The sequence below is a fragment of the Tarenaya hassleriana genome, unplaced genomic scaffold (genome assembly GCF_000463585.1).
Source record: "Tarenaya hassleriana unplaced genomic scaffold, ASM46358v1 Cleome37, whole genome shotgun sequence".
In the NCBI taxonomy this organism is placed as follows: domain Eukaryota; kingdom Viridiplantae; phylum Streptophyta; class Magnoliopsida; order Brassicales; family Cleomaceae; genus Tarenaya; species Tarenaya hassleriana.
The window spans coordinates 1167972-1188753 of NW_010966725.1; the positions used below are offsets into that span (position 1 = coordinate 1167972).

General features: G+C 40.5%; 6 protein-coding genes across 10 annotated transcripts in view; 3 read left to right on the forward strand and 3 right to left on the reverse strand.

The window, feature by feature from the left end:
• LOC104822729 (E3 ubiquitin-protein ligase UPL1-like) overlaps nucleotides 1-6034 on the reverse strand; it is a 14976-nt gene extending 8942 nt beyond the window's left edge. For 2 of the 3 annotated variants that reach the window (XM_010554060.1, XM_010554063.1), the window contains exons 1-4: nucleotides 5722-6034; nucleotides 5061-5156; nucleotides 4768-4974; nucleotides 25-4557 (exon numbers count right to left, since the gene is read on the reverse strand). In XM_010554060.1, the coding sequence (XP_010552362.1) occupies nucleotides 25-4557; nucleotides 4768-4974; nucleotides 5061-5156; nucleotides 5722-5739 (4854 nt within the window). In that variant the 5' untranslated portion in view covers nucleotides 5740-6034. The remainder of the gene's footprint in view (nucleotides 1-24; nucleotides 4558-4767; nucleotides 4975-5060; nucleotides 5157-5721) is intronic. The other variant, XM_010554062.2, reaches the window with a different exon arrangement.
• Nucleotides 6035-6456: 422 nt separating this feature from the next.
• Nucleotides 6457-9030, reverse strand: LOC104822728. 2 transcript variants are annotated; one of them, XM_010554058.1, is made up of 3 exons: nucleotides 8534-9030; nucleotides 7500-7567; nucleotides 6457-7389 (listed from the first exon to the last, which is right to left on the reverse strand). In XM_010554058.1, exons 1-3 carry the CDS (start codon nucleotides 8631-8633, stop codon nucleotides 6727-6729), a joined length of 831 nt encoding a protein of 276 aa, XP_010552360.1. In that variant the 5' UTR covers nucleotides 8634-9030; the 3' UTR covers nucleotides 6457-6726. The 2 variants fall into 2 exon arrangements, with proteins under 2 accessions (XP_010552360.1, XP_010552361.1); XM_010554059.1 differs by having other exon boundaries at nucleotides 7500-7578; nucleotides 8534-8620.
• Nucleotides 9031-9278: 248 nt separating this feature from the next.
• Nucleotides 9279-12794, forward strand: LOC104822731 (poly(A)-specific ribonuclease PARN). Of its 2 annotated transcripts, XM_010554065.2 has the most exons (7): nucleotides 9279-9724; nucleotides 9814-9944; nucleotides 10116-10435; nucleotides 10535-10648; nucleotides 10802-10928; nucleotides 11017-11293; nucleotides 11435-12794. In XM_010554065.2, exons 1-7 carry the CDS (start codon nucleotides 9333-9335, stop codon nucleotides 12198-12200), a joined length of 2127 nt encoding a protein of 708 aa, XP_010552367.1. In that variant the 5' UTR covers nucleotides 9279-9332; the 3' UTR covers nucleotides 12201-12794. The 2 variants fall into 2 exon arrangements, with proteins under 2 accessions (XP_010552367.1, XP_019059102.1); XM_019203557.1 differs by lacking the exon at nucleotides 9279-9724 and having other exon boundaries at nucleotides 9852-9944; nucleotides 10135-10435.
• A 461-nt stretch (nucleotides 12795-13255) lies between these two features.
• LOC104822733 (pentatricopeptide repeat-containing protein At3g13150) lies at nucleotides 13256-15117 on the forward strand. Its single transcript, XM_010554067.1, has 2 exons — nucleotides 13256-14607; nucleotides 15030-15117. The coding sequence occupies exons 1-2, from the start codon at nucleotides 13367-13369 to the stop codon at nucleotides 15031-15033; spliced, it is 1245 nt and encodes a 414-aa protein (XP_010552369.1). The 5' UTR covers nucleotides 13256-13366; the 3' UTR covers nucleotides 15034-15117.
• On the forward strand, nucleotides 15107-16008 carry LOC104822732. The gene is made up of 3 exons (XM_010554066.1): nucleotides 15107-15199; nucleotides 15295-15370; nucleotides 15487-16008. The coding sequence occupies exons 1-3, from the start codon at nucleotides 15179-15181 to the stop codon at nucleotides 15855-15857; spliced, it is 468 nt and encodes a 155-aa protein (XP_010552368.1). The 5' UTR covers nucleotides 15107-15178; the 3' UTR covers nucleotides 15858-16008.
• Nucleotides 16009-19539: 3531 nt separating this feature from the next.
• LOC104822734 (glutamic acid-rich protein) lies at nucleotides 19540-20272 on the reverse strand. Its single transcript, XM_010554068.1, has one exon. It carries the CDS (start codon nucleotides 20209-20211, stop codon nucleotides 19621-19623), a length of 591 nt encoding a protein of 196 aa, XP_010552370.1. The 5' UTR covers nucleotides 20212-20272; the 3' UTR covers nucleotides 19540-19620.
• Nucleotides 20273-20782: the final 510 nt, after the last annotated feature.

Genomic DNA, 20782 nt, shown 5'->3' on the forward strand with positions numbered 1-20782 from the left:
AGTATCATCCCCACGGAAAAAACCCTCTTTCGGAAGACTAAAAAGAGAAGGCAATCCTCCATTTTCAAGAAACTGAATAGCCAATGAATGTGTTTTTGTTAAGCGAGCACATAACTGAAGAGCAGCCTGCATGACCATGGCCGGAACACACTGCTTTATAAGGTCACAGGATATTAGTAGAGCTTTTTTACCCTCTTCGATGGTCAGGTAACCTGTAGATTTTCCAAAGATCATTTCACAAGCAGGGTTTGATCTCCTCCTATCAACATCTGAAGCCAACCCTTTCTTAATAGCTTCCGCATAATCCAACGAAGAATCATGCTGCTCAGAAGAACCATTCACGGGCACATTTGGACTTCCTTCCACAGTTTCAGAAGCTACTCTTGGTCGAGTCTGCAGCATCATGCTCAAGATGAGAAGCAAAGCACTGCCGCATTTTGGAGCCAGAATCTCATTTGCTGAATCATTTTTAAACTTGAATTCCGTCAAGATATCAATTGCTACTGTTGTAATTCCATACTCTGCAGCAATTTCTCGTGTGTTATCATCTTCTGAAAGAACCAATGCTAGTATATGTGCTACCATAGTCAAAGCACCAGTATCCTTGGAGAAGTCCAGAGGTATAAGCTTCAATTGCTGGATAAGATGCGATACAACTTTTGGTCTATCTTCCCCTTTGTTTCGGCTGCATAGTGTCACAAACAAATCAGTTAACGGAAACACCAAAGAATCATCACTCTGTAACAACTTAATGGATGCTGCAATAATATCATCTACAGGGGGTTCTTTTGGTTCTGCTTCTTCCTGTGGAGCATCGACAGGATTTTCTGCACCATCAACCTTTGTAGTTTCAGATGAGCTGCCAAGAGAAAGAAGAAGTGCTTGAGCCAGCTCATCTTCTTGCACAGGATCCTCAGGATGACTATAAAACCACTCCATAGCCATTTCAACACTGTTTGTTCCAGTCCGCCGCAGAGCTTCCTCAGCCCTTTCCCTTGAAAATCCCATTTCAACTATCGTAGCAACAGTAGCCTCATCAGGCTGTGGGGGTAAGACTCTTTGGTTTGTACTCCTGGAAACACCGCTACGGGTTTGCCTCGCGTCCACAACACCAGAGTATATATGTGAAAGGAGGCAAGTAACCAAAGCCACAAAAATAGGATTACAATCAGGAAACATAGGGTGGTTCCAAATAGGTAGAATGACATCCAGAACCTGAGACTGCAGACTTCGCACAAAGGCTTCTGGTTCCCTTGCGACAGGAAAAAGGCCGATCGACAAACCAACTGAAGCTGGCTGGACTAGAAATTGCATCTGAGAAGTAGAGGTTGGAGATAACACAAATGCAGAATTCACAAAATACTCAAGCGTTTGACAGTAGCTTTGCAGTGTATCTACAAGCCACGCGCTGTGAGATAACCTGTTCCCTTCTCCAGGCTTCACATTCTCAGCACCAGTGGCAGGAATATTGAACGGCAATGTCCATAGCAACTGACTTGTAGCTTCAAAAGTGGTAAGAAGCTCCTTAAATGTTCCATGAACATAAAAACTATTCACCATTGCTGTAAAACAGGTCCTACGCCGAGTATCAAATGTCAGAGCAGTGATGTCATCTACAACCTTCCCAAGGTACAGGCATTTTACTGATAGAGATACATCATGCCCAGCAATGGCAGAATAGCCTTGGAAGTTAAGAGCCTCGAGAAATATCTTAGCTAGTGCAGTACCTAGATTCTTAGATGCTGAACGCAATGATGCTCCATCAATCCTGCGACGGTTAGGAGCAGTAAAACCTTTCACAAGGGATGTAAAGAAAAAACGTAGGGTTGAATGGAGCTTGTTTAAACTTTCAATAATGAGAACACCGGGGCTCTTCTTTTTTAGTGGCTGGGAAGATGACGCTTTTGGTAGATCGGGTGGAATCTCGGAGATAAAACTAAAAGCTTCCAAGGGCCGACGAGTCTGGCGGGCAATTGCAAGTCGAGTACGACCATGAATACCCCCACCTGAACGAATAACAGAAAGAAGTTCACGATCCGGGCCCGAAATAGACTGAGAATTACTGCATCTAACAGATACTGGATTCATGTATCTAACTGCCGGAACATTGCTTGAATCATCATCAATCTCTCCTCCAACAGCACTAGATGAAGCTGCAACTGAACTATTATCGGCTTCCCGATCAACACCCTTCTTTTCGTCTGCCTTGGAATCACTATACAAAGCCATCTGCCAAATTGTTTCCCTGTATGTGTGACCAAGATCTTTCAATATATCAGCATAAGCTGCACTCAATTCAGACAATACTGACACTGTTCCCTTCAATAGAAAATTGGATAGGGATAACATGCCATCAAGACCAGAAAGAGATCTCAAAACTTTAGTTTGTTCCGCAGATTCTAGTGCTAAAAGCTGAGTCCCTTCAACAGAAACCAAGAGTCCATTTGTATGCTTCAGATGTTCTCTTAGGTAAGAGCAAAGGGTTTGAGCCAGAGCAGCTGAATGCTGAGGGCAGAAGTTCTTAAAAGCAACTGAAAAATTCTGACCAAGAGAGTTTGATATAGGCATTAGAGGCAAAGTGAAAAGCTGCAAGACAGCATCAATGCCTTTCCTCTCAACAAACAGACGACATACTTCAGCACTCTGGAAAACTGTTTCAAAAAGACGTGCGACATTACCTACACAATCTATGAGAAACAGCTCATCGTTTTCTGAAGAGACATCAGAAGATGATTCTGCCTCGTCTGGTGCAACCAAGCTCTTCTCACCAACATCAGTTTCCATTGGATCAGGATAAGGAGCAGCACCAGCAGGAGCATCCATTGACACTAAAGTTGTAGCCTCAAGTCCAGATCCAATTTTCAATATGGTATTTAGGATCTCAACAAACATATCAACTCCATGCGTACACAATGAAGATTGGTGCCGTAAGAGTTCATCAAGCCCACTTGACAAAGAACCAGGTGTATTGCCTGCAAGAGCCTGCAGATACGATCTAGAAGTAAACACTTTGACAAAACATCTCAAGGCATTACGGTCCTTTACAGCCTGAAGGCTGCTATTGTTGAGGCACAATGCATCAAGACTCTGAGGAATGCATATTATCGCTTCTGCAGAGCAGATGACCCCATCCAATATAGCATCAAGAAAGGCGGAAGTTAAACCAACTGAATCTAAAGTGTTAAAACTTGTAGGATCTTTGTGAATAAGATCACTCATGACAGTCGCCGCAAGTGAGAATACACCACCACCAAAATCTTTCGCCCTCCGAAATATATTACATAAGCACTCAGGCAGAAAATTCTCCTCGGAACCATAGATGCGAGTAGTGTTCCCAGGTGCATAAGCTCCAAGAGATATGGCACGTAACAAGGCTTTCAACAGCAATCTCCTGTGGTATGAAATTAACGCGTCAGAGTAGGGAAGCTGTTCAGTATCTAGCCCAACAAGAGAACCAGTAAAAACTTGTGAACCGCTTTCACTGCCCACCAAGCCGCCACCATTTTCTTCTAAATCACCTTCTGTACGAGATACTTCCAGTTTCAATCGAGAGATAGTATCATCTAAGCCACCCAAATCCCTGAACAAAGCAGCAGCTGGATTGTTGTAGTCCATGAAGGCTTCTAATATGTGAACAGCTGTACAGACCAAAAGCAGATGCTGAGGATCTGTATCTTTGATTAGAGACACTAGGGTAGGAATAAGTCCAGCCTCTCGCATGGCTGAGCACCCGGACGATGACGAAACCAAAACTGTTACAAAGGATAGAAAGGCCTCTGCAAAAGCCAGAGACCACTTAGAAGTATTATGAGCAACAGAATCAATAGTTTTCTGCAAGAGGCTAGATAGCAAGCCACTATTTCCGCCCGAGGCAACTGCAGTTAAAACAGTTGGCATATGAGTCCGGTCATGCGACAGTGCAACCAAGGCACACAAGCATAATATCTTTATTTTCTCTGGAACAGTATCCTCATAGCCTAATAGTGTAACTAACTCATTGACAAACTCTGGATCGCAATTAAAGAACGAAACAGCATTGTTGTCGGTATCACCTCTTGACTGAACAAGAACAATGAAAGCGTACAAGCGTATGCACATATACTGCTGCCGTGACGCCAAAGACGAGAACGCCCTAGCAAACCTTAATCTGGTCAACAGAGAGAATCTTAAACTGGAAGGAACACTGTAGTCAGAAACTAACTTGTTCAAAAGTTCCAGATCAGATCCTGAATGCAAGTTGACATCAGGTACATGGATAATTTGTAGACCTCCACGAAGTTCAGTTGATGAATCATTTGACACATAAAACTCAAAATGAAGGGTGCAACCTAACTGGTAAGAGATCTGATCACAGCTGGTTTCCGTAACACATGAAGTTAAGCCTAGACCCTCCTCTTTTGCCCCCCAACCTTGGGCAAGTGAAAATAGCTTTGAATTCAGTGAAGCATCTCTTACGGAGCATTTTCTAATTTGCCTCTTTAAAAGGGCAGCCAGAGTCTGCAGGCAAGCTTCAACGACATCTGCATCCGTTGATGCAAGCAGCAGGGAAAGATGCTGCTGCAAGTTATGAAGGAAGAACAAGTATGAGAAGGAGGTGAATAGACAATCAATATTTGCAATAGAATTTTACTTATGTACTGAAACAAACAGAAACAATTGATAAAAGACGTATATAAATAAATATAAGAACCTAGAGCATGTTATCAAATCAGTTAAAAAGCAACTATGCGACATCAGAAGATTCAAGGAATTTTGATACAGACGTACCTCATAAGAGCTATAGAAATGCTTGTTTGTGCAATTCTCTAAAACTATTCTGATTACTCGGAGGACTTGAAGAACAGCTTCCTTTGGGAAAAGAGGATCAGACTCCAAAAAGTTATCATCAACATGCAAATCCTTTCTTGGTTTTATGTGCTTCTCAAAAAACGTATCAAAATGATTGAAGAGATCCACCCAATGATAGAAGTCACCCTAAATGAAGGAGAAACGATTAAAAATCAGATTGCAAATAGATATAATAAAAGAAACCCAGATGAGGGAAATGCCATACAAGATACCTTAGCGAATTCCCAACGAAAACATCTAAGGGGCCCTTCTATTTTCTCAAGCGGAACAGCAGTAACACTGCTGATGAAAGATTGGATTTTGGAAGGCTGACAGGAAATGAAGCAAAGCATGGTCAGCAACTCAGCAATAACAGAACATCAGAGACAACAGATTCATACACATCAAAGATTTAAATCAAATAACAATAGAAACTAAAAGCAAGACATGGCAAAAAGGCGTTAAACATAACATACAACATTTTAATATACAACCATCACCAATGCATCTTGGCATAGAATCTCAAAATCTCGCAACCTTTCTACAACAATTATACCTAAGGAAACAATCAAAACCTGAACACGATGCCAATCAACACACCATAGATTCAGAGATCGGCCAAAAAAACCATATCAACTCATACAACAAAAGCTTCTATTTTCAATATAATCTCAGAGTTTTCTCGTTCCTTGGACAACTACTAGTTCTAAGAGAGAGTGGGGGAAAATCAATCAACAAGTAGGCATAGAACTAAACCCTATTCAACTATAAACTAAACGCCCGCCTAGAAGATTCAAGAATGTTACACAAAAATACATGTATATGCAAATGCATAAACGCAAGGAAAAGGTACATATGAACAAGAGTCGAATTACGTGGTTAAGAAGCACTCACCACTCTGATGAGCTTCATGACGAGACACAAAGCATCTCTCGAAGCAAACCGTCGACTGAGCGTCGATCAACCCTCAACAAAACGGAGAATTGATCAAGAAACCGATAGAGAAGTGACTGATCGCTGATCAGTTGCGAAAGGGAGAAAAGGCCAATCAAATTGCCGACGGCGATCTGGTCCAATACACTGATAGCGAATCGCTGACTAAGAGAAGAAGGAGAAGAATTGACGGTTCTGGGAGATATCCAGCCTTCAGACGATCCCAAACTAGGGATTTGAAGAGGATCACAGACTAGAGGGATTAGAGAAGACAGAGAAGAAGTAGAGAAGAAAAAGAATTTCAAGAAGCCAAGCAGCTCTGCGATATATAGGTATCGAAAAGACGGAAAATATTAAACGCAGAAAATTATTATTATTTTATTTCCAAATTCCAAGCATCCTTTATTAATAATATTACTATTATTATTACTGTTATTCCTCTGTTTCACAATATATATAATTTTACAATATTTTTACAGTTTTTAAAAAATATATAAAAAAGTCATATATACTCTCGTTAAATCATATTCTCATTAATAATCTATAAAATTAAATATTTATAATTAAAGATAAAAATAAAATTTTTCTTAAAAAATCAGCTAGAAAATCTAAAAACGGAAGCCGTTGAAATTACCAAAATCTAAACAAAGTCGGATATCACTCTAAGAGATTTGGGTTGCATTCAAATTCTAACCGTAGAAAACCACAAATCAGTGGTCTGTCAGAATCTATATATACATATACATAAATAGTTTTAAACTATACAGAACAATATAGACTATGAGATGTAATGATCACACTTGTTGAACCGTTTTGTGTAGTGTCCCTTTCTCTATTTCAATATTTTATCAAACTGCACAAAGAATCACTTGCATGTCTGCAAGACACATCCGTACGCATTCTCCTACTACACATGTACTTGCTTATATGCTTATGGTGGTAACCAGAGCTCCCTTCTTGTTCACGTCACTCTGTCTCTGGTATCTGAAAGACTAGAAACTTAGCAAGAGATGCGATTACTGTACGACCTGTAAATCTTCCTCCTCTTCTTCTTCCACTCTTGCTTCTGCAGATAAACGACATTGCTGAAGGGATCTTCTGCATCTTTCCTTGCATTCTGATGTTGTTAGCTGCCGCAAGTAGTTTCTTTCTAACCTTCTCGCTTTCTGTCCGATCCTTCCCCAACTGCCAACGCTGCTTTCCTTCTGTTTTAGCTTCTGACATTGACAATGGAGGTTTGGTTCCAGGGTCAGGTGTCTTAAAACCACAAGTTCCTCCTCTATTGTCAAAGCACACTTGCTCAGATTCGAGCATTCTGGAAGCGAAAACCGAGAAGCTGACTGCTTCATTGCTCCCGGAAGTCGAAACATCCGCTCCTGGGACATGTTTTCCAAGAGATTCCTCTGGTTCTCCGTCTTTTCTTGACCAGAGTATTCCTTCGACGGCTCGATCAGAAGCAGAGCAATTCACAACTACTGCTTCACGAATTCCACTGGAAACACATTGCTCACTTGAACTGTTTACAGCTCTTGCCTCCACACAAATAAACCAGGCCTTATGGAGATCTCGGAAGATGTGTTTTAATAGCATAGGTTCCGGAATGTAATACAAGTGCGATTTCCGTTTCACCTACCAAAGCGGTTAAGAAGTGCAGAAACAAAGAATCGAGTAAAAACAATGGAATGAACCAAAATGAGGGTTATGAAAAAGGAAATAGAATCATTTGCTCATTTCCATACCATCAGACCATAGACCTGTATCTCTCCTAAACTCGGAGAGCAACTAGCATGTGTTTTCTCGAGCCGTCCTGCACAAACACTATCACATCAGTCAGTATGTGCTCATAGCTAAGAACCAAAGAGATGTAGGTGTTGGATTATATCCAAAATCAAAGGATTACAAAAAAGATCAGTACAATAATCAACTGGACGGCAAAATCAATGATGCATTTTTTTCCTCAAGCTGCCCTGCTAAAAGGTTTTTACAATGATACACATTTACTAACCGAGCAAGCGACGAGTTATAAGTCCTGATCCTGAAGTATGCGATACAAATGACAATGCCATATTCCATTCAAAGGCAAAACCAACTATGCATGTGTTTGCAAAAACATTTCCATGCGGATATGCATCCCTTATTAAAAGGGAGCCAAGCACCAAATAGGCCCCGAAGTAAATGAAAAACAGAAAATCAAAGCACCAAAAAGAAACTTAAAAAAAAAAACAGAGCTATTCCTGAGGGATCATATAGTGGAGGATTCTGTGTGATAGCTAAGGAACTGCAAGATGATCAATCAAGGGGCAAAGCTTTCATCTTTTCAAATTAAACTTGAAAGCAAAGTGTGCTTAGATTGATTTGATCGTTCTTCATCCCAACATGGGATTACATATTCACTTTAATCACAACACACGGAAACCAAAAGAGCCCTAACTAAAGTCTCAAAAAACAGGAATTACAGAGAACATAGCACTATAGCAGATGTTAACCATCAAAGGTCAAACCTTTTTACCAACATTAGCTATAGAGGACACAAACTCGTCATAAAACATGCTTCTTTTCACTCATCTCCCCACTTTTTCACTCGCTTTATGAACCTAGAAATCATCGGAAGATGTGCAAAATCTGGACAAACTAAGCAAATGTGATAAGATAATACGTTATCTGTCTAACCGTAAGAGAACTCAAGAGCATAAAGCCCATGAATTGAAAGAGGAATTTTGACATAAATCATGGGGAAAAAAGGGTCTTTTCTTTCTTTGGAATTTCTGCTTACTCTTGAAATCCCCTGCTGTGATATCTACTGGAACCGCCATGGCGATGTGGGTTCCCAAGTTAGTTTCAGCGAAGACCGCTACTTCTTCTGCAGAAGCCATAGTATCAGGTAGTCCAGTCGGAGCGGAGGAAGAAGAAAGGTCCCTTTTTTTTCCCCTTCTCCCTAGGGCTTTTTTTGGCCTTTTTCCCTTCACATTATGTATTTATATACAATATCTTGTTACAGCTGGAACAGTATCCAACTGGTCGAAGCCTCTCGAGGAAGCAGAGGCTTCAGTTCATAAACGGTGTTGCGCCGGTATCCGGCCTTGGAACAACCATCCATCCATGGCACTATTCAATCGGCATAGTCTCAATTGGATTTATAGACAGTCCCTGCCACTGACGAAAACCGAGGGAGATTTCCTCTTTGTGACAAAGCTCTAATTTCAGAAAAAGTCGGAAACTTTCTCCTCTCTTTTCCTGTTTCCAACGGAAAACTACGGCTTTGAGTTCCATTTGCAGCTGATAAAACTAAAGGAACCTCCTTTTTTCACGCAGGACTAATAAAGCATTGAGCTTTCAATAGACTCTGTGCAGTTTCTTACCTGTAGGTAGGAGTCCACAGATCCACATGAACACATCATGTTGTCTTGAGGTATATAAAGAGGATGATTTGCCGTTTTCAGTTAGCCAGAAAACGATGTCGTTTTCGTGTAGTCGGAAATCACCTTCGTCTTTTTCCCGGGAAACAAAAAAAAAACCATTAAACCCCAAAAACCTAAATACGCCATGACCATGTTCGTCTCGCTCCCTCTGAAATGAACCGCCACAAGCGATGGCCTTTGAGGCCTCTCGCGCGTGCTCTCGCACGCTCCCGTTTCAGCTCCTCTTCCCTCTCTCCGGCAGCGGCGGAGACGGCGGAGACATCGAGCGCGTCGGCGGCGGCTTTTCCGTTGAAGCACGTGACGAGGTCGAACTTCGAGACGACGCTGTCGGATCTGCGGTCGCACGTTCATGCGGCGGATTTCGTGGCGATCGACCTGGAGATGACCGGCGTGACGAGTGCTCCGTGGCGCGAATCCTTGGAGTTCGACCGCTTCGACGTCCGGTACCTCAAAGTCAAAGACTCCGCCGAGAAATTCGCCGTCGTTCAGTTCGGCGTCTGTCCCTTCCGATGGGACTCTCTCTCTCACTCCTTCGTCGCCTACCCGTCAGTCTCTCTCTCTCTCCCTCTATCTCTGTCTAGAAATGTTCTGCGAGCTCTTCCATGAATCTGACTGTATGGTTTCGCTTCAACAGGCACAATTTCTTCGTATTTCCTCGTCAAGAGCTCACATTTGATCCGCCAGCTCATGAATTTCTCTGCCAAACGACATCCATGGATTTCCTGGCCAAGTACCAATTTGATTTCAACGCCTGCGTACATGAAGGTCTCTCCTTTTTCCTTTTCTATACACATATATTTGCCTATATACCAGTATGAATTTACATGCTCAAATTTGATCTCGTTAAAATGAGAAAAAAGAAAGCTTGGCAAGAGCTTGAGTAGTGAAAGTATTGGTTACTAGTTTCAAGAGATTCACGTATTTGAACATTCTCAGGAATATCTTATTTGTCCAGACTACAAGAGGAAGAGGCCACTAAGCGTCTGGAAATGCAATACGAGGATGGGGACATGGATTCAGCAGTCGAAGCAAGAGAACTAAAGCTGGTAAGAATGGCGGATATTCTTTTTGCCGAAAGAATGAAGAACACCCTGAGTGAATGGCGATCTGCGCTGTTGCATGGTGGAAATACGATGTCTCAGTCACTGAGGAGCTCGAATGACTCAGCAGAGAGACTAGAAACCGTGTTCTACTTTATGCGTCCAGCTCTCAGTCTGAAGGGTTTCACTTCTCATCAGCTCAGAGTGATTAAATTGGTAATTTTCTTTGTACTTATCTTGATCCTTGTTTATCATGTTCTACTGGCTGTAACTGGACTGGTTTCTCATTCGTTGTTCTTGGAATTGGTCGTGCAGGTTGTAAGGAAGCATTTTGGTGATCTTGTTTACATACATATGGATAATGAAAACTCCTGTTCTCAAGATTTTGTTGTGTTTAGTGATTCAGAATCGGACAAGGAAAATCTCATGGTAAGGTACCAAGCTGCCTTAACTGGTCAATACATGTGTAGATATCACTTGTCTTTTAAATTGGTTAGTGTGCCCGCAGATCTTTGGGAGAGAGTCCTTATATCAGATAGTATGGCGTCTAACTCAGAGTACCATTATATATGTCTTTGACAGAAAGAGGCAAAGGATGAACGAAAGAAAGTGGTAGAAGGAAAGATAAAATCTGCTATTGGTTTTCGGCATGTGATTGACCTTCTTTCTTCAGAGCCAAAGTTGATTGTTGGTCACAATTGTTTCCTAGGTACTGCCAGTTTCTTTCTTTAGCTCCCATGAAAGTGTATATGCCAAAAGTACCCGTAGATTCTAACAGTTGGTATCGTCTCACACAGATATTGCACATGTATACAACAAATTCGTGGGTCCTCTTCCTTCGACTGCTGAGGAATTTGTATCCTCGATCAATGAGTGCTTCCCTCACATAATTGACACTAAAGTACTCTTGAATGTGAATCAAATGCTGCACCTGAAAATGAAGAAATGCAGCACTTCTTTGTCCTCTGCGTTTTCTTTGTTATGTCCACAAACCGCATTTTCTTTCGCTTCAATAGGCTCTGACTTGGTTTCCCAGCAACGAGTCAGAATCGAGGTTGAAGTGGACAATGTCAGGTAAGCCCTCCTTCTCCCCTATAGGACATTCCGTTATTGATTTATCGGTTAGACATTCATGTATATGTGCATATCCTCAGGCTAATACGTTTTCTTCCCACAAAAGTATTCTCCGTTCTGATATTTTGATAACAATTTCAGGTATTCTAACTGGAGTTCTGGAGCAAAGCATGAAGCTGGGTACGATGCATTCATGACGGGTTGCATATTTGCGCAGGCATGCAGTCATCTAGGAGTGGATTTCGGAGGTCAACGCTTGGCCCAGAACGAAACTCTACAGAACTACATCAACCGTCTCTATCTTAGTTGGACAAATGGCGATATCATCGACCTAAGCACGGGCCAGACAACTGCAGAGCATCGGCTGATTAACAGCGTCCCCAAACGATTCTCCAAGATCAAATACGAGAACGTGGTTCTGATATGGGGTTTCCAGCCGAAACTCAAGGCAAGGGAGATCAAAGAATGCATATGCAAAGTCTTTGGCCCCACATCAGTCACCTCGATCTATCACGTGGATGACACTGCTGTTTTCGTCATGTTCAAGAACCCAGAATTCGTGTCGGACTTCCTGGAACTGAAGCAGCAACTGCAGAAAAACGACGGTCCTGTGGCTGTTCTGCACCCTCTCTCAAAGCTGCTCGAGGGAGGAAACACGTGTGCAGCTGATTACGAAGTGTACAAGGAGGTGTGCAGCTCATCCATCTCGAAGACATTGTTTGCGGAACAAGCTGAGGCTGTCGGTATCAATGGCGGGACAAGAAGTGTAAAGTCTGATGCGGAAACAGAAAGAAGGCCAGAAGAAGAAGAAGAAGCGTCTGATAATAATAATAATAATAGTAATGCATCAGATAGGGTTTGTGAAAGGGAATACGAGGATGGAAGGAGGAGGAGTTTATGCAACTAACGTTTTCCTTGCAATTGCATACATTAAACTGAAGATTCCGAGAGAGGGTATTGGAAATTGCAAATTTTTATTACCAAAAGTGTTCGACTTTGATGAAACAGGGGAAGAAGGAAGATACAAGATATGAAACTGGTTGTGGTCGGAGTGGTGGCAGGTGGAATGGAAGTGGTCGTGGAGGGCTTGCCAGGGGACGGGGAGGGTGAGGTCCAGGTGGTTGGGGTCGAGGGAGAGGGTCCGTAAGAGAGGAATGATGTGATGATGGAGGCCGCTGCGAGACATTGAATCCATCACTTCTCCGACAGGAACCCTCTTGTTGATGAGGCCGAGCTCTTCCATCTCCCACGTTTCCTTTGCCACTCTGCATCCTCTTCCCCTCCCCCTCCTCCATTCTGACTCACCCGATTCCATGGTGTGTAACGGAACAACCTTCAAGGCACCGACGATTAGTATCTTGTTCTGTTTTAGTCTCTTCTTGAATGCCTCTGTGGTTTGAACAGAAATTCAAAGGCCCTTTGCTTTATTTATAGAGTTTTGGAATCACCCCAAACCCTATTCTGATTTGGATTAAGAAATGCTAATCCTTGCTGGATGTTATTTATGATTGCCACAATATCCTATTTTTATACTAATGAATATTTATGTTCAGTTATCAAAACTACTTTTAATGTGGCATTAAAATCTCAAAATCACATGTATCTCCGTATTGACCCATCTCATCGATCCAATACTTTTGGGCCTCTGATGGACCTCTAAAAGGCCCATCACTATAATTACATTATGCTTTTACATGAAATTCCAAAATACATTCGACTACGAGGTTTATTTATGGAGTTATCTTTACAAAGTAATTTCAATTTTCCTTTTTTACGTTATTATTTCGGTTTTTTTGGGTTAGAAGCCCACCACGCAGTCGCAGTCCGAAATTAGCATAGTCGAGAGAAACGACGTGTATTCTCCATTAAAATACAAAAATGTAGCACTGAACGGCACGCAGTTAAGCAGATATCGCTCAGAGGAAGGAAAACGAGGCAAAGCAAAACGACGTGCAGTGCGCTCTTGTTTTATTAAAACAACGCTCTACATCAGAACGATGGAAGTTGGGAAACCTCCTTAAAACCCTACGGGCTCACGGTCGTGTTCATCCTCATTTCATCTTTGTCGAAACCATGAGCAAGTCGAGCTCATCGCTGTACAGTCGCCTCCATGGAATCTTCAACTCATCTCCGACAGCGACTCTCAAGCCCGCTCGAAGTCCGAACCGAAGCAAGCCCAGAAATCTTGTTGGAAAACCGAAGGAACCCTCCGCTTCTCCCGCCTCCGCCGCCGCCGCCGGCGACAGCGGCAAATCTTCCATTGATGCCAAGGAGAAGACACTAAGGAAGCAATTAGAGAAATTCAAAAAGTCCTGCGAGTCCGATGATTTCAGGCAAGTTCATGGGATCTACTCAGCGTTTGTCCGCCGCCTCAAAGGCGAGAGGAAATTCTCGATGATCGACGAAGCTTTGCAGTATCAGAAGAAGTTCGAAGACATAAAGTCCGAGGATTTTGTTATTCGGATGATGCTCCTTTATGGGTACTCAGGAATGGCGGATCAAGCCCACAAGTTGTTCGATGAAATGCCTGAGCTAAACTGTGAACGAACCATCAAATCGTTCAATGCGCTTCTGTCGGCCTATGTAAACTCTAGGAAGTACGATGAGGCCATGAAGGTGTTGAGAGAGTTTCCGGAGAAGCTGGGGATAACTCCGGATTTGGTCTCGTACAACACCATGATCAAGGCCTTTTGCCGTAAAGGCTCTTCGAGTGATGTATTATCTATTTTTGAGGAGCTGGAGACAAACGGGTTCGAGCCTGATCTTATCACTTTCAACACTATGTTCGAAGCATTTTATAGCAAGGGTTGGATTTCAGAGGGAGACAAGCTTTGGGATTTGATGGAAAGTAGGAGTCTTGTTCCTAACATTAGGAGTTATAACTCGAGGGTGAGAGGATTGGTCAAGAACAAGAAGATTCCAGATGCAGTTAGCCTGGTAGACGAGATGAGAGGCAAAGGGATCTCCCCTGATATTCATACTTACAATGCTTTGATTTCAGCATACCGTGGTGATGACAACGTGGAGGAGGTGATGAGATGTTATGAGGAGCTGAAGGAGAAAGGCCATAGACCTGACGCCGTGACATACTGCTTAATTATTCCGTTTCTTTGCCAGAAGGGCGACCTTGATAGAGCCACTGAGGTGAGTAAAGAGGCCATTAAGAGAAAGATTCTTTCTCGGCCGGATATGTTCAAGCCGGCGATTCAGGGTTTGGTTGATCAAGGGAAGGTTGATGAGGCCATGGAGCTTGTGAAGAAGAGCAAGCTGCAGGGCTACTTCCGGTACATCTCAGACTTGCCGATTAATAAAAAGTGAGCTCAATGGCGATCATGTTTAGAAATGCACTCTTTTTTACCCCTTTTTGCAATCTCAATCACTACATTTCCTTGGCATTTATGATATCCTTTTGTTTGGTTTCTCTGTCTCTGTGGAATTTGCCTAACCATTGACAAATGCGGATGAAATTTTATGGTAGATTTTGTCATCTACTGATTGTTTTTGGGTTAATGTATGAATCATTTCTTCTTGCCTTTGTTGCTTCTGATATGTTGCAGACATATGCGGCGTTATCACTACTCTTTACCCTTCTCGAGTAGTCTATGTATGGTATAAGATAATATCATATCACTGCGAATATTCGATACATTGTGATTTCCGCAATGTTTTTTCATTAAATATTTGCAATTTTGCATGGATATGTAAAGATCTTTTTCTTTCTGATTTTCCATGACAGATGAACAAAATTAGGATGTCGTTTAAGGCAAGACAATATTTGTTTATTGGTCCAATCTTAAATAATAAAAACAATGCCTTGATTAGAAGCAACCCATCAAAGTCTTAAATCTTCTCTGGTGAAAGTTGCGGAAAGGTAATGCTCTCCCGATGGAGTACACGGTCGACATGGTGAGCACAACACAGATTATACGTGAATATGGTTATGGAGGGTTTTTTCTTCTTCTTGCAATTAATTGATTCGTGGGGCGTTGTAATGGTTGCAGAGCTGTGAGATGAAAATGCACAGAGGATGCAAAGTTTGTGATCAAAAAGTCAGTGAAGTCCTGCATTGTCTCCATGGTTAAGATTCGATTCTCATGGCTATTCGATGTGTGTGTGTGTGTGTGTGTGTATTAAAAAAAGAATCATGGTTATGTTTTCGTTTCTTTGAATAGCTTGAAGTATGGATGAAACAGGGCTTTATTCGGTGGACTTCTTGGGAGACGACGGTACCGTGAAGCTCAAGGGAAGAGTAAACCCTAACGTGATGCTCACGGTACTTGAGCGTTACCGCGAGCACGGCAGAGTCAAAAACCTCCGTTTCGAAGGGGAAGTCATCGCAGTCGGAGGCGGGGGGTACTGCAACTGTCAGACCGGCTACTACCATCCGTACGGTCCTCCTCCGGTGTCTATGGCCGGAAATTACTACACGTACCCTCCTCCTCATCCGGGGCGGTGGAGGGTGAGTCAGCACACAGCTCCGCCTCTCCCCACGCTGCCTCCGCCTCCGCCTCGGCCGTTCCACAGTTACCTTAACATGGAGACCCAGGGTTGGTATGGGATATGATATATTTCCTGCATCTCTGTAATTAGCAGGGACATCCTTCTTTCTTCCTTTTTTTTTGGGTCAAAAGGGGAGTTGGAGGATGACTCGAAGCTTCTCATGATTTACTTTTCTCTATGCAATGTTTTTGTTATATCTATTCGCTGTTTTCTTGCACGATCATCTAAACCCTAGTTTTAACGAAACTCTCTGGGTGTATAATACTAATATATAAAATAAACAATATATGTATAGACATGGATGTATTTTTGAACTCTCTTAGGCATAAATAAGAATCAATTCTGAGTTTTGTGTTTTGGCGTGAATTGCTACTTGTGTATGTAAATTGGTTTCGTTCTTACACATAAAGCGTTATAATTATAATTATAAAAAAAACAATAATTAATCTCGCCACTATGTAAATGTTTCAAGGAACAGACCAAAGCCATCGTAACACTGCGGCGCATGGAGTTGTCGACGTGTCGTTTTTCGGTCCATGAATTAATGCAAATATTTTCACATTCGACACGTAACTATCGGACCCATAAATACTCTCAATCAAATAAAACACTAGAAGGCTAACCCTCCATCCAAATTCATGTGGCATCAAAACCATTTCCACTCATTCAAACAATTCTAACTAAACACTTACCTTTCAATCAAGCCAAAATAAATAAACCAACAAAAAAATATCTAGAAGATGTAAATAAATACACGTACAGATACAATCAAACAATGCCATTGGCGTCACCGTCACCGTACAATGTCATGTACTCAACATTCATCCAATTCGATAAGGACTTCACATTCTTTGCCTTTTGTGGTAGTCCTTTGTTTGACGACGACCTCAGGTTGTTTATATATATATATATATATATATATATATATATTAAACATTACCGTTCTATAACCCTTTTTTAATTTTCACGAAATTTCGGGGTTTAATGGTCTAGCAAACTCGTCCGTTGCGGAATATGTAAAACATAATTAATATGTAACCATAAAAATATTCAATTGATAACAAAAACGCTGATAGAAAGGCCCAAGGATGGGTCAAAGAGTGAGAAATCTATAACATTGCAAAGGAAGGGGGTGTTGTCGGCATCTTATATTTGGGGCCGACGATGAAATACGTATGCATGATTATGGATGAGATGACAATGCATTGGAAAAGTGATTTTGTACGTTTCTATGCATACACTCGATCGATCGTCTCTTTGAATGGCCCCCAAGTGCGTGTACTTTTATATGATTGTTGATTGAGTTCCCTGTTTCTTCTCGAACTGCATGATTGTATTTTAATCGTACGTACATACCTCCATGATTGATCTAAGCTTCTTTATGTGTTTTCCATCGATTAATTTGTATACTTAGTCGCATATGAAACTATTTTTAGATGGGTCTTTCTTGTTATACGTACAAACTTGATATAAAAACCAATAGCATAGCATATGGATTGGTGGATATTGGAATGGCATGCATTTGCATATACCACAATCATATTCCCTTGGATACATTGTTATTGGACCAACCAAATTGAGATATTTCATATGTCTTTACAATATAAATATATGAATTTTGGATAGAGAAAAGGTTACAAATATATAGGCCAACATATTTACTTGAACATGAAGATAGGCATATATTCGAGCCATTTGCGAGGGTCCCCACACACGCAAGTTATGGGTCTTTCTAGACCCCTCTCTCACCATATCCATGTTTGTTTTACCTCATTTGATGTGTCATGCTTTCAACTTTGGGATTTACTATGTGTTTTAATTATTTACTATGTGTTTGTTGTAACTTAACTTTGAGATTTACTATGTGTTTGTTGTAATTCACAACGAATAAACTTAATCGGATGAAAATTTAGATGCAGTGTGAGAAATTAATATATAGAAATAATAATTGGTTTTTGAAATATCTTCATGTGTTCAATTGAACGTAGGAGTGGTATGATGGTAATTACACCTTGAAAGGTCTAAAAAAGTGAGGAGAGAATCTAAAGAGATATCAAAAGCAATTATATACTTTTTTGGTTTGATAAATATTCCCATATTGCACCTATTGTATAGAGGAGGGGACGATCATATCATATGCCCATTCACAATGCCCTTGTGTGTGTGTATATATATATGTATATATTCATCTTTTTGACCCTAAGCTTATGTCAACATCTAATTAACATAATTAATGCAATTAATGCCTCCAAAACATCACTATGCATTGTAAAGTATATATTCATTAATTTAACCTAATCCCGTGTAAACCTTATAATATATCCTGTTTAGGTTTTGATTCTCTTCAATGCTATTTTGGAAAGCCTCTATCGATGGAACTCTCATGTTGCATATATACGGATAAAAGTGATTAATTATTTTTTTGTTAATTAGGATATATTAAATTTATGTTATATAATGTTTTTCTGTTGTTTATTGTTAGAGTTGAAATAGTAAAATACATTCAAAGTTTTAACACAAATTAACCATCGTATAAACGTACACACATGAGCAAAATTAATGATATAAATCATAGACTTTAATACATCAATCTTAATCAACATATTCAATAATGCATAGAAACAGTTCATTTGCGAGGATATATACATATATATATAAGCTATAGTTATTTATTGTTGGTGCGTTGCGGAGCTTACATTTGTTGGGTTTCACCACCGGCCTAATTAACCCTCAGAAGTTCATTTTCCACGAGGGCCCTCCATGTCTCAAGTTATAAGAACAACGCAATTAATCAATCAGATAATCTTTTTTTCCACATGATTATGTCTCTTTTAACCCTAGATTAAGTATTAATTAAAAAGCTGATAATGAATGCATGTGCATGATTTGACATCTTGAGTTCGTGCATGGCCTCGCTATCATTCCCTATTATTCTAAGATAAATTTAAGAATTCTAATTAAATGCGAAAGAAAGGTTCGTAATTAATCCTGGATCGATCAATATCGAAGTCAACCCATGAACTTCTTATATTCATTGATAAATAAAAATAAAGACTATCCAAACTTGTAAAAAGTGGGCTAATAACCATGTAGCCCCCCTAATTCAAATATTTAAATATAGACTAATCCGAGGGTTCTTTTTGTCACCCATTGTTTTGTAGTTGTTATTGTGTTGATAATTTCCAATAAAAATGATTTTTGAATTAAATTGGGTTTCTCTGTTTGCATATATTCCATGATAACACATTTGTTTTTGATAATATGTGATTTGTCAGGGTAAGGTTCGAACTTGGAACACTCTTTACGTATACTCACTTACTAGTTGAACCAGTCGCTCTTGGTTCCATGATAACACATTTTAGATTCTCTTAATCATGTTTGTCACTTTAACATGATTGGAGTAGAATCGTATCATGCAATATATACATAGGATATATATATATATATATATATACTTGTTTTGCCTTGCCCTCGAATCTTGATTTCGTATGTCTATATTATTCTTCTGGAAATGTGAGGGATGCGAATGTGGTATGATAATGGCGTCGGCATTTGTTTTTCCGAGTTCTGTCTTCAGGTACTTGTGTTTTAATTCTTTCAGAGTCGGTTCTGTATTATTCTTAGTTACATTTAGTTGAGACGTGAAACAATTTTTGTACGGCTTACCGGCGAGTTGTTACCGAGGTTGATAACCTTGGTTCTGTTTATATGAATGTTATATATATATATATATATAAACCCCGTTATTTAATGGGAGCTTTATATTTATGTATACATGGGCCGAGGGAGACTAATTAATTAGGAACAATCAAAACTAAACACTAGGATTAGACAAGGATTAAGTGTCTACGAGCTTCGATCCTCAGCTCTTCCTTCATCTTTCTGATGAACTCTTCGAACTTCTTGTTCAGCTCCTCCACCTTCATCGCTCTCTCGTTTTCTTCCCCATCCTCCTCCTCTTCTTCTCCGAATCCTCCACAAGAATCATCACAATCATCTTCTTCTTCTTGGTCTTCTGTTTCTTCTCCTTCTTCTTCTTCTGTGCGCTGTTCTTCTCCATCGCCATTTCCTCTGTTGCGATCTTCTTGAACCACATAGATATCTTTTGCAGGCTCTTCCCCATTATCCGACGCCGTCTCCGTGACTTCCTGCGTCTGTTCCATCTGTTCGAACTCATCGTTGTAACTCTCGGAAGCTCTGTTTTGATGGAATTTGCCAGAGCTTTCTTTAGAATTGATGAGGCCGGAGTGCCTCACAACGAAGGCCAGGAGCCCATTGCAAAACAAGAACACGTAGTTCTTGTCAATTGTGTGAGTGACGAGTATGCTCGAGAATAAAACAGACAAAACCCATATCGAAAACACTGCCAACTTCGTCAGCTTCTTCATGATCCGAGATTCCACGGCCCTCTGATCCATCTCAGCTGCTTGTGTTTGCTTTCGAAGGAGGAGGATGTGAGCATGTGAAGTGAATCCGCGAAGCTTTCCAATGGCATTTATAGAGGAGCTAACTATATGGTATTTTCTTTATGATTGTGGTGCCTGAGTTAATTTCCCAAAATACCCTCCCAAAGTGCATGGCAATATTTGGTTCCATGTATGATTATTTTCCAATCATGACCATGCTGTATTGTATTTCTGCATTTATTGTGATTATGATGTTTACATTTTTAATATATTTTAATACCCAAATAATTTACACAAACAAACTTCAACATTTAATGATTCAATTCTCACATGGTAGACACACACTCACACACACACGCTCAACCATTGATAAAGACTCAAACTTGGAATGATAAATATATGTACCTACATTTCAAGATGTCAACAAGCTAATCTTGGAGGGATTTGTTTTTGGGATTTTCTAGAAGATATATATATATATATATTTCTTGCCCATATCTAAAAGAAAAACTTTAAAGTTAATTAAAAAGATTAGGTTTCTATATTTTTTGTTCCTCTAGAAGTTTGCTTCTATCAAGATATT